The 12833-nt window shown below is 40.0% G+C and overlaps 1 protein-coding gene across 1 annotated transcript; it reads left to right on the forward strand.

Annotated features, from left to right (window-relative positions):
- Window positions 1-120: 120 nt before the first annotated feature.
- On the forward strand, window positions 121-10632 carry LOC117957755. Its single transcript, XM_034893771.1, has 14 exons — window positions 121-262; window positions 973-1071; window positions 1168-1305; window positions 1397-1552; window positions 2086-2172; window positions 4860-4967; window positions 5166-5261; window positions 5607-5693; window positions 7449-7571; window positions 7780-7854; window positions 8021-8060; window positions 8257-8311; window positions 8574-9775; window positions 10527-10632. Exons 2-13 carry the CDS (start codon window positions 1003-1005, stop codon window positions 9310-9312), a joined length of 1773 nt encoding a protein of 590 aa, XP_034749662.1. The 5' UTR covers window positions 121-262; window positions 973-1002; the 3' UTR covers window positions 9313-9775; window positions 10527-10632.
- Window positions 10633-12833: the final 2201 nt, after the last annotated feature.

Raw genomic sequence — 12833 nt, forward strand, 5'->3', positions numbered from 1 at the left:
TCAGACTCTTTCCACCTCTTAATGTTAGTGTGGAGGTTTTGCAAGAAGAGGAACCACACCCCACACATTCTTCTCTCTGCTGTGACGCTGCAGGGAGATCACACCTATTAGGCTTGACGACACAGACAGAGGTATTTGACCCGATGAAAGTACAGGCATGTAAACGCAAAGGAGAATCGACACCATTTCTTACACTGGCTACATAAAAAAACTATGAAACGGAATATTAAAACAGAGAGGACTGATAACTGACGTTTTGACGGTAAGAATCAGCTCTTTCTGTTCTATTTAAATAGTCAAATGTATCAAATATGTTTTGGAAAAGCGTTGGGCCTAAAGGATAAACGACAGAGAGAAACTAATTCAAGCTTCACATGTGAGGTGCATGTAGTGGGGAAATGGAATGTGATTTACTTAGGTACTAGTAGTAGTAGTATTTCCATTTTATGCTACACTATACTTCTTCCCCAACTACATGTTGGAAGCCAATATTGTACTCTTTACTTACTGACAGCAATAATTCATTTGCAGGTTCAGATTATTAACAACAAAATATAAATCAACTAATAAATCAATAATGTTATTAGGAAAGGAGATACCCAGCTTTGTTTAAAGTAATACAAATGAGACCAACCTATACCAGCTGAGAAAATAAGGATACTAATAGTGATGTAACATTGATGCGTCACTACTGATTATATTACAGGGATGTTGTGTATAGGTTTTTCTACACCGGGTTATTCCCCATAATGAGTACTTTTTCCTTTAAGTATATTTTGATGCTAATACTTTTGAACTTACCAAGTAAGACTTTAAATGCAGGACCTTTAGTGTAATGGAGTATTTTGCGCTGTGGTATAGCTACTTTTACTTAAGTTAATGATCTGATTCTTCTTCCACCACTGGTGTGTCATGTACCACCACTTCACTGAATATATTACAGGTAATTTGTGTCACTATTTAACCCCATAGTTGCTCAAACCCCCCAGCACAAAGTACCTGATGAATTCCACCATAAGCAGCTCCCATGATGTCCTGGAACTGGCCTACGAAGACCTGGATGCGCCAAAGGTAAACATGAGGACCAGCTAATCGTGGTCCATTTTTGAATGCATGAATGTTTTTTGTTATGTCTGCTGGTGTTTGCATGATGTATTTTTTTGTCAGCCTGCTGTCACAGATGGAAGCCAGTCAAAGGTTGAAGCCAAGCCTGTACCTACTCCCAGGTCTGAACGAGCCCAGTCCCAGTGTAACGATAACATTGTTGATTCTGCAGACACAACTAGCAACACAACCAATGCAGTGGTGAGTGGTGATATTGTCTCTATAAGATTAACTTGTGATAGCACATATTCATTTAGTAGCATGTGTTTTTTTTATGTCCTTCTGGAATCAGAATTCCCAACTTGGTGAATATCCTGCAGACTATAAGACACCTCGCCCTGTTCGCCCTCCGCCCAGACCACCACTGAGAAAATGTATGACCGCCACCAAACTCAAAAAAGCAGTCAACGAAGACTATCACTGTATAAGTTCAAACTCTGAGCCAACTGTGAGTTTTTTTTCCGTTTGACATTTTGGGAAATATGAGCTTTCTCTGTGAAAAGATCAATACCACTCTGCACTCGTGAGGTCTTTTTGTCACTATGAGGTTGGTAGAAAAGCAATCATCAGAGACAACAGGAAGTCACTGCCTCTGGCCAAGAAATCATAAGCCCCTTCAGGGTTATGCATGAAACAGAAAACAGAAAATGTTCATCAGTGAGCTTTAGAGGTGCTGGAAAACAGGCTAGCGGTTTCCTCTAACATGAGAGTGGTATTAATCTTCTCATCCAACTCTCTGCAAGAAAGCGGAAAAGCACATTTCTTAAAAAAGTTGAACGATTCCTTTAAAAAGTTGCTCACATTATGACATGTTTTTAAAATAATGACTATGGACTATTACAAAGATAATTGATAACTACACCCCTATATATAACATATACCAGTTTACTTTTCCAAACATTGTTTGTTTCATTATTAACTTTAAATGGTACCAGGAGCAACTAGAGCAACTTACTTCATGCTTCTTATTTTCTCTGCAAGCCTCCAGCTGTTACTCCTGAGAAAACCCAATCTCCTTCTCCGCCACCTCGCCCTAAACACCGCCCTAAAATGGGACTAAAATCTGAGGTAAGGGCCAGGTAACGTTTTTCACCGCATCCCAACTTTTCTGCAACACACGTTAGACTTCTTTATGACACATCTGATGGTCATTTTTGACTTTTCCCCAAAACCTTTGCTATACATGAACAGATTAGGGGTCATATTTGAATCTGTTGCTCATTTAAAAATGTGAAATAGGTTTTATAATGTTCCCTGTCATGCTAGTATTATTCTGTATCAGTTTTGGAATGTAACTAAGTACATTCACACAAGAACTGTACTTAAGTACAAATTTAAGGTACTTTACTTGAGTCTTTTCTTTTCTACTTTTACTCTGCTACATTTCAGAGGGAAATTTGTACTATGTACTCACACACTACAGCTTCATTTACTAGTTAGGCTACTTTACAAATTCTTTTTTTGTACACAAAACACATGTAGTTTATAAAACAAGATGCTTTATTAAAATGCATATATGCCAAATGTCCAGCTGATATGATTAGACAATTAAACACTTAGTTTATTGACAGAATTGTTTGGATTGTTTCCAGTTTCTAAAATGGGAGAATTTTTCTGCTTTGAGTATTTTAGACTTCTACTCAAAGTTTTAGAACACCCCAGTTTTTGAATGAAATTTTAGCTGTTCAGTGAAATCTTTGGTTCAAACATGGAGGAAGAAGCGTGATGGTCTGAGGCTATTTTGCTGGATCCAGGGTCGGTGTTTTGTACAGAGTGAAAGGCACTCTGAACCTAAAAACCTAGGGTATTTTCTTTTATTAATTAAGTAAGTTTAGTTCAGTTTAGTGCATGCATTGAAAGCAGCCAATACATTGATAACATACAAAAAATAACATTGTTGCTTTTACTTCCACGAACAAAATAAGAAAAAAACAAAAATTTAACAGACAAGACAACCAACAAACAACAATACTAATAAGGTATATATATATATATATATATATATATATATATATATATATATATATACACACACACACACACACACACACAAAAGAAGCAAACAGGACCGATTATTACACCAATTTTACATTAAATCATATTCTTTAATACAAAAAGGAAAGTTCCGGAAACTAGATGTACACTTTATAACCCAGTACAACACAGTACAGTGGTATTCACACTTCTATATTATATTTATTAATCTCCTTATGTTTGTTTTTTCACTTTTGCATGTCACTTTCTAATTCATACAACAGTTTAACTCCGTACACAGAAACACTTCTTTGTTTTACATTTATTCCGCTATTTGGTTAATGAAAATACAGCTTCCCTTCAGTTCATATTGATATTTTCTTTTTTCTGAAACAGCCTCTGGATACAGTCTGGCAACATGCTGTTATATATTTTGTACATTAGAGATGTCATTTTAAGGTTCACTAAATTTAAGTACATATAAGTTTATCAATAAATGATGGATTTATACGTTTTTCCCCAAAATTCCACACCATGAGTTTTCTATGGAAGTATGACAGATTGATTTAGGATGAAAGATTAATATAATAAATGTTAAGAATTTGTATTAAGAATATCTTTGGGTTTGTTCAGAATTGCTATCAGTCATCAGTCTTCCTGATGATACTTACATTCTTCTACTTAATGCTATAGTGCGTAGTTTCTAACGCTAGTCCAAGTAATGACAAACCTGTCGGCGCGTCCACGTGATACAAACCTTTCCGTGATTGCGCACCACCCCCACGCCTCCTCCATCCAGTTGTTTGCCAAGGAGGACACGGAGAGGATATAAAAAACATAATGGACTCTTCAGAAGAGGTAATCTAGCCATACTGAGAAAAGCAGAGAGAGTTTTGTGGAGCTGATATAAAAAAGTTGCACTAAAGCTTTAAGTAGGGGAGAACGGGGTTAGTTGTAACACGTCCAATTTCTCCAATCAGTAACATTAGTCCCTCCCTACACACGAAATTGAAAGACAGCACATTTTAGAAAGAAAACCTCTTAAGGTAGGAACGTTTTTTTTTTTTTAAACCTAATTTATTTTTGCGATAGCAATGCCAGCTTTTCAGTAAAACTCAACACACTTAAATTGTGTTTATTGTTCGTCTATATAGATATTTACATGGTTGTTAGTGCTAATGCTTACCTAGCTAACTAGCTGTTAGCTGTAATTACAGCTAACAGCTAGTTTGCTAGGTTCGTTGCAGTTACAAAATGTTACTACCTACCTCAAGCAAAATGTTGGTTGTATTTAGTTATAATTTTTCTTAAAATTTCGGTCACACACACACACACACACACATTTTATGTAAACAAGTAATTTGAGTGTTGAGTAAAAGTTGAAATCAAATTATTGCCATAATCCTAATTTCAGGATGTTACAATTCACCCCAGGGTATAGTACAACTAACCCGGACATTGGGGTACATTGTACCATTTCCCTTCTTGTGTTTGAGAGTAAAACAAGCCTTTTCTGTTAAGGTTGCATGTAAAACAGCTACACCATTTAATAGCAGGCACATGTAATTAGTTTGTATTAAATTTTGAACCCACTGGCTCAAAAGAGCTCCAAAATACAGACAGAAATGTCAAAAAGGTTACAGCTATCTCTGGCCTCCCCTAAAATTTTCAATGCAGGACCTTTACTTGTAACTGAATATATTTACAGCGGTGTAATAGTGCTACTACTTACTTTAAGTAAAAGATTTATATACTTCCCTTTCCTCCACTGTCTTGGATAGAGCTACACTGATGAGAGTCAGCAGTCTGGATACTACTACATCAGCTCTATGGGAGAATCTCGTGCATCAGCTGCTTCTGAAGAAGAGGTGAACCCCTGCAGGACAACGGTAAACTGCAAGCTAAAGTTATGTATTATGGACTCTCTGTTTTCTGTGCGTTAAGTACAATAAATAAATATTCCAACTCAACAATTAACACGATAAAAGCTCAGCAAGTTGTTTGAAAAGAAATGTTGGAATACAATCTGTCTTGGTTATATTCAACTGCATTATGCAACCACAATGGGAATTTCTTTGTATTTTCAGGCCACAAACAGCACTGACAGACCTGCGGTCCCGCCTCGATTCAGAAAGTCCTCCCTTCCCTGCTCTACCTCGTTGTATGAAACCTCGCTTTTACAGGTATGTCAGCTACTTCAGACTGCAAGTGATGAACCTTTTTAGCTGGCCGGGTGCAAAAAACAGTAACAAAAGGAGCAGAAAAACATGCTCTGTTTATCATGCTGTCATCGTGGAAAATCTGATGCCTATGGCTTTACTTTTTTTGCTGTTTGTGCTTTTAACAGAACATGACATTCACCTTTTGGTGCACCAAATTGATTCAACAACAACCATTACGACTTAGAGAAACTGAGACTATTGTGTATATATATATATATATATATATATATATATATATATAAGAGTTTCCTAGATCTCTTGGATTACAATGTATGTCTTGGTTATATTCAACTATTGTATTTTCAGGCCACTGACAGACCTGCAGTCCCGCCTCGACTCGGTCCGTCCCCCCTCCCCTGCTCTGCCTCGTTGTGTGAAACCTCGCCTTTGCAGGTAGGTCAGCTACTGCAGACTACAGGTGATGAACATGAAAGACATGCTCTGTTTTTCATTATGTCGCCATAGAAAATCCAATGCATATGGCTTCCCTTTTTTTGCTGCATTTTCCACTGTGTGGTCAGTGTGAAATGCAGTGACATTCACCTTTTGGTGCACCAAGTTGATTCAACAACAACCAATGTGCCTCGGAGAAATTGAGATGATTGAATTAAAATTTTAAAAACAACACAGTACATCCAGCCAATGCACTTCTAATTTAGCATCAGATTTAACAATATTGGGTTGCTGACCAGCCTTAGTTGAGCCACCTACCTTTACAAGTATGAGAACCACTGCAGACTACTGGGAATGAACCATGCTTGGTCAGAAGCAGAAACCAAAATGAAACACATGCTCTGTTTGTCATGCTCTCGTCATGGAAAAGTAGATAGATAGAAAGATAGAAAGATAGATAGATAGATAGATAGATAGATAGATGTTTATTGATCCCAAGAAAAATGGGAAATTCCGGTGTTACAGCAGCAAAATCAGTCAAAAAGCACAGAATATAAATACAAATGAAATACTAGGAAAAATATACATGAAATAATAATATGAATAAAGTAAAACGAACAATATTTGAATATGTACAGGATGGAGAAACTAAAATGTGCAACTGCTTAAATAATAAGCTAAAATGTTAAAATGTATGCTAGAGGTAAATAAACAAATTGTGCAGGTTGCAATAGTACAGTAGTGTGGTGTCCAAAAGTCTTATCTAGCACCCAGTGATGACATGTTAAAAAGTGTTATTGCTTGTGGTAGGAATGATTTTCTGCGGCGGTCCGATGCATATGGCTTTGATTTAGTGTTTTTTGGCTGCATTTTACACTGTTCAGTCAATGTGAAACCCAGAGTTTTGATAGGGCCGGCCCAAGGCCTGTTTGTGCTCTTAACGGAACGCGACACCTTTGGTGCACCAAGGTGATTCAACAACAGCCATTATGCCTCAGAGGAATTGAGACAGTTATATCTAGAGTTCCCTAAATCTTTAAGTGGGTCAAGTGCTCTGATTATAATAATAAACTTTATTTCAGACCCAGGGGGATCCATATCAAAATAAGAACATATACAAACACAAAAATACAAAATACAAAATACAAAATACAAAATACAAAAATACAAAAAAAACAAAAAACAAAACAAAACAAAGCCTTCCACAATGTTCAGTGTCTAGTATACAGACATGTCCGCCAATGGTTCCACAATCTGGAGGAGAATCTGATAGAACTACGTACAGTGATTATGTCATTTTCTGACTCAGATACCCTACACATAAATCTATACATCAGGTTACGTAAAACAGCTGAGCAAGTAGGTACCCCAACGCTGACAAACATATGGCTAGCACTGGAGCGTCTTGGAGCATTCAGCAGCAATCTCATGCTATCATTATAATTCTCCCCTCAACAAAGAGATTTACTTTCCTCCCTATAATGACATAAGCTTCCTATTCAAGCGTTTGTGGAATATTTCTTACTCAAACCTCTCCGTCCCCCTTTTGACATAAGGCCACACAGTGAACATTTCACTCAAAAACACTAGTGTAAACCTCATGGTAACCTTGAAAAAGAAAGTCAACAGGATTCATCCTCTGGCCTAAATCTGTTTGTTTTTTTGTGTACAGAAAACATAAAACCAATCATTTATACTCAAATGTTGTATATTTGTGCAGTCAAATAACAACTTAATTTTCTTTGTCTATTACAGCCTCCACCGCCGTCATTCACCCCGCCACCCCCACCTTCAAAAGGGAAAACATTGGAGTCAGTGTGCAGTGAGATACAGGATCCTCTCTACCTGGAAATACTGCCAGAGGATGTAGATAAGAGGGTGAGAGAAACCGTACATGCGCACACACACATACACACATGCACACACAAATGTAGACCAGGGATCTTCAACCCTGTTGTCGGTGCAATTGTACATTCTCTTTCAGTTAAGGGGTCCTTAAAAAAAACATTGAAGACCCTAGATGTAGACAATAGTATGCTTTAATAATATTCAGATTCACTAATCTTTGTGTGTTACACACTACCAGACAATTGAGAGGCCAACAGTACGCTACCAGAGTGGCTGCTGCTCCCCTCATCAACAGACCCCCGAGGATAAAGAGGTACGGCTTTTCTAAAGCGTTCACTTCATCCACTCCTTCACCAGAAAATAAACCGTGATTTCGCTGAATTTAATGTTGTACTAAGTTTAAGGAGGTTTCATGAATAAAATCTATTGTCTCTTTGACACTCAATTTTGAATAACAAAAAAAAACCTGTTTTCCTCAGGACATCATTGGGTTGTTGAGATGGTTGATACGAGTGTCAAGTAAGTACATTTGGTTTTCTAGATAGATATTTTCTTGAGGACTAAGGGTGAATCAAATATTATGAAAAGAAATGTGCAATAAATACATCAGTAACCAAGCAACACAAAACACTGCCCTAAGGATCAAAGAGCAAAATCAAAGAGATGTGGTTATCTATCTAGTTACATTATCTTATCTGTGCTGTCACTCCAACAGAATCTGATTCCATGGCTCCGTCATTGTATGGCGTCAGTATAGAGGAGGAAATAAGGTAACTACACAGAATCATATGAAATCCTTCTTGTGTACTGACGACGCCATTTTGGTGCTAATGGTTTCCTGTTACAATATTTCTTGGAATTTAAAATGTACTTTATACTTTTTAAGAAGAAAAAAGCTTCAGATTAAATTAGATGTGCAGTTTGGAACAGCAACAGTTTTCCAGAGAACAGTTTGGAATATCTAAATACAACATGGCAGTTAACCAAATGAGCTGGGTAAATGAAAAGATTTTTGCCATTGTCCCTGTGCAGATCATTTAATCAGAGGGCGATAAATGTGAGAAAGGCTCTGCGTCTCTACAACCTTCTCATGATTAAGCGCAATGACAGCCTGCGGACCATCATCGGTGAGTTCCGCTCCATCTCCAACAGCCTGGACAAGATGAAGAAGACAGCCAAAACCATGGACATTGCTGGAGGCACCACAGGTGCTGTTGGAGGGGTGACCGCAGTCTTGGGTATCGTCTTTGCTCCTGTCACACTGGGTGCCTCACTTATTGCTACAGCTGTTGGTGCTGGTATGGTGGTGTCCGCTGGAGGTATGGGCGCCCACTCAGTTAAAGTCAACAAGAAGATTGTGAACAAGATGACAGTTGAGAAACTAGTATATGAATATAAGGGAAATGTTGTAGACCTGGAACATTGTCTGGAGTTTATCCTCTCTGGGATGAATGAGCTGCGAAGGCACGACATTGCCAGGTTACAGAGGGCAGGAGCCCAGCCTGATGCACTGAAGACGGTACATCTGTCACAGTCAGTGTTAAACACGACCAACGGTAAGAAGGCATCTAATGCACACACAGGTGGGATGTCCTCCGAAAGGTTGCTTCAGGACTTTGTCAAGGAAATGGATCAGTATTTTACAGAAAAGGATGACCAGAAGCTGAAGAAGTCAAACAGGAGCAGGTTTTCTGGTAGAGTTCAACTGCTGGCAAAAAATCTAGAAGATGATCTAGATCATCTGAATCGTATGTGGGAAATGTTTAGTTGAATCAAAGGTGTGCGTGTGTGTGCGTGCGCGTGTGTGTGTGTGTGTCTGTGTGTGTGTGTGTGTAGTTCAAGATTGGTTATTCTACCATTCATGATGATGCTAAATTAACCCGCAGAATCACCCACATTGTTAAATTAACACTTGTAGGCTAGCACCTGTAGGGCTTACGAGGTTTTAGTTTGACAGTAGAAGACATGCATGGAATGTGACACAAAAACACTGGCGGAGTGATAATGTGGGCTGGGCGGAAGGATACTACCAGCCTATCCTAAAACTATATACATCAGCACCGCGCCACCACATGCGCCATTTTCCTTTCCTTCGAAGAAACAGACGAAGAGACATCATTGTTGATCATCGCTCTACTGGCCGAAATGGCAGTGTGAAAGTGCCGCGACCCAGCAGCCAACAAAACAGTGCATCCAGCCAGTGCACTGAGTTACTTCTAATTCAGCAACATGTCGTAAGTATTTTTATTTTTTTTACCATTTGGTTGATGACCGCTGTGCGGCCTACGGTGGCACCTGACGTTACCGCTAGCTCGAAGCTTCCTCGAATTAAATTCCAGTTAAAATTAGTTTTGACATATATAATGAATTTGACTTTATCTGAATCGTCGGAGTTGAAAAGAATGATGTGGCGATGCATTACAATATAAGATCAGCAAGCTCAGATGGCATAAAACGTCAAATTAATATGAATGGTTACGTTTTGTATTGGGCTAATACAATGTACCGCGACCATTTAAACAAATCTAATCGTAAAAGGCTGTTGCTACATTTGTATAACGTTAAATCAATAGTGTTTTATTCCGAGTGTCTACGTGGCAACTATAAAATGGTTCGTTTCCACTTTGTGTTAAAATGGCGGCTGCATGTTGGCGGATTGAGAACAATAGTGTGGCTTTGCATATTGAGGCAGGATGACGAACCCTGTGACGCTGTTTGGAGACAGACTGACGTCAGAGTCACAAGACTGGTAGCTGGGTGGAAGCATGTGATGTGCAGCAGGTTCATTGCAGGGATGGGGGCAGTGTTGCGCCAAAATATGACATTTAAAATCAGAAGTCTTATTTTCATACTAAATACAATGTTATTTACCCACAGTATTCTTTATCAGAGTAATGTCGACAGTTTAAATGTCTAAATCGTTTGATCAATGTATTTCCACCACATTGATGTTCACTAATGTTTCATTTGTCCCCCCTTCCTCAGGTCCTACGTGGAAACCCTCAGCACTGCTGCATTCGACAGCATAAAAGAGTTCGAGACTTTCCTATCATCGATACGCACTCCGTTTGTGACCAACAACAGCCACTATGACCATGATGATGACAAACTCACAGTTTGGCCTGGAAGACATGGAGGCCCTTCTATGGGGACCTTCCTCTCCCATGGCTGACTCTGCAAGCTTCCTATCTTCAGGCCTTGAGCAAGAAAATCAGGAAGGAGGAGGAACCTCATTGGAGGGGGACACTTCACCTGTGTCACCCCTAACCTCCTCATCCCTGTCCTCTTCCTCCTCTCCACCTCCCTTTTACTCTCCTCCTCCCTCACCACCGGCCGTCCTCCTCCAGGGGGACAAAGCTGGGACAGAGTCTGACTTGCTTTCCCTCCACTGGTTGGGCCACCCTGGTCAGCTGAGACAGACGGTCTCAGATGACAGTAAAGGTAATGAGTGTAAAATAATTGGAAAGCAATCTTTTGAGCACCCTCATTAACATCTTAAAAATCCTTTTTGAGCACCATCTCTTTGTAAAGACAATCAGTGCAGTGTAACAGGAAAGGCGGATGGTTCATTAATATACTGATTTGTTTGCCTCCGCAGGGGATATGTTCGGTGACCTGGACTGGATGGCTGAGAGAGTGGATCTGAGCGAGTTTGACCTGGACTCTCTGATTGGCTCCTGCAGTCCTACTGAAGAGTCCCCCAGCTGTCCAGAAGACCTCCTAGCCTCCCTGGATTGCCCCATGGAGCTTGACTCCCTCCCATTGCCCACTCTGTCAACTCCTGAGGTCTCGAGTCTTCCCTCTAATTCTCCTCCAAGTATACCTACCCCTCCCCCTCTCTGTTTAGATCCTTCTGTCATTACAGTTGATGAGCCTGAATCCTACACTGGAGCACAGGATGTTCCCTACCTTCCCCTGTGTGTCCCTGAGCCAGAACAAGAGCTGGAAATCAAATCTGAGCCCACCTCCCCAGAACCGCCTTCCCCCATGGTTGATTCTCCCTCCTCCCCAGCCTACACCCTGGACCTGGGCAGTGAAGTGGACGTCTCAGAGAGTGAGGTGAAGCCAGTGGTAGCTACTGTCGCCCCTCAGGTCCCAAGGCTTGTACTCTCCCTTTCACCAACTCGCATTGTCCTTGTGCTAGCTCCCAAAAATGAAATTGGGATCACCACCACCACTGTAACAACCACATCACAGATTATTCATTCCTCCCCTCCTGCCTCCCCTCCACCAAAGTCCCCCAAAAGCAGACCATACCCTGAGCCCACGCATAAAGCTCGTCCCCCATCTCCCAGTCCCACCGGTGTTAAAGCAAGGTCCCCCCAGGTGGCAGGTGGAGATGTAAGGGCAACTTTGAAGGCACCAAAGGCCAAGAAACTAAAAAAGATGGAGCAGAATAAGACAGCTGCTACACGTTACAGGCAGAAGAAGAGAGCTGAGCAGGATTCACTTCTTGCAGAGCATGCACTGCTGGAGAGGAAGAACATGGAGCTGAACGAGAAGGCTGAATCCATGGCCAGGGAAATCGAGTACCTCAAAGAGCTGATGGAGGAGGTCCGCCAGGCCAAGACCAAAAAGTGTCTTGGTGCAGACCCCTAGTAATTGGTCCTAACAATGACGGATGATGTGTGTGATCCAAAGTGACATTTGAGAAAGTGAGCTCAGTAGATTTTTTTTGCTTTAGTGGAAACAAGTTTCAGTAAAGTATGTGTTCTGTCCACACAGCACGTCTTAGATTCACAATCCAGTAAAACTGATGTTTTTGTTCAAAATTTTTTTTAAAATATTGAACACTGGTATTACATGTAGGATACTTTAATCATGTTTAGAGTAGTTATATGGAAACAAGTATTTTCCACAGTATATGAAATGTGTTTTTATAGTGTATGATTCCTAACTCTGGGCCTCAGTAACCTGCCAGTAAGATGTATTTTAAAAATCGTGTATTTATAGTATAATTGGACCATCTGTATTATGAACCTCTTAATAAAGAGTCTCAAAACTAATCAAATGACCTTTGGTGTGATTACTTCTGGGGCACTTATTATGTAGGCTATGTTGGATAGTGGAAGGCACTTTTCCCCTTGGATAATTGATTATTTCTCTGTGCTTCACTAAACATGGTAGAATAATCAAACTTGAGGGTGTATACAGCGTAAAAACTTGAAGTTTAGTATGAAGTTCATAAATGCCAGTTTATATGGCATCTGTACCGAACGGCATAGTGTGCCCCTGCTGGTCAAATGTTCCGGTGTACTGCAGGGGATTTGTGTGTTGCCTACAGTCAACCTA

Source organism: Etheostoma cragini, chromosome 15, assembly GCF_013103735.1.
Source record: "Etheostoma cragini isolate CJK2018 chromosome 15, CSU_Ecrag_1.0, whole genome shotgun sequence".
Lineage (NCBI taxonomy): Eukaryota > Metazoa > Chordata > Actinopteri > Perciformes > Percidae > Etheostoma > Etheostoma cragini.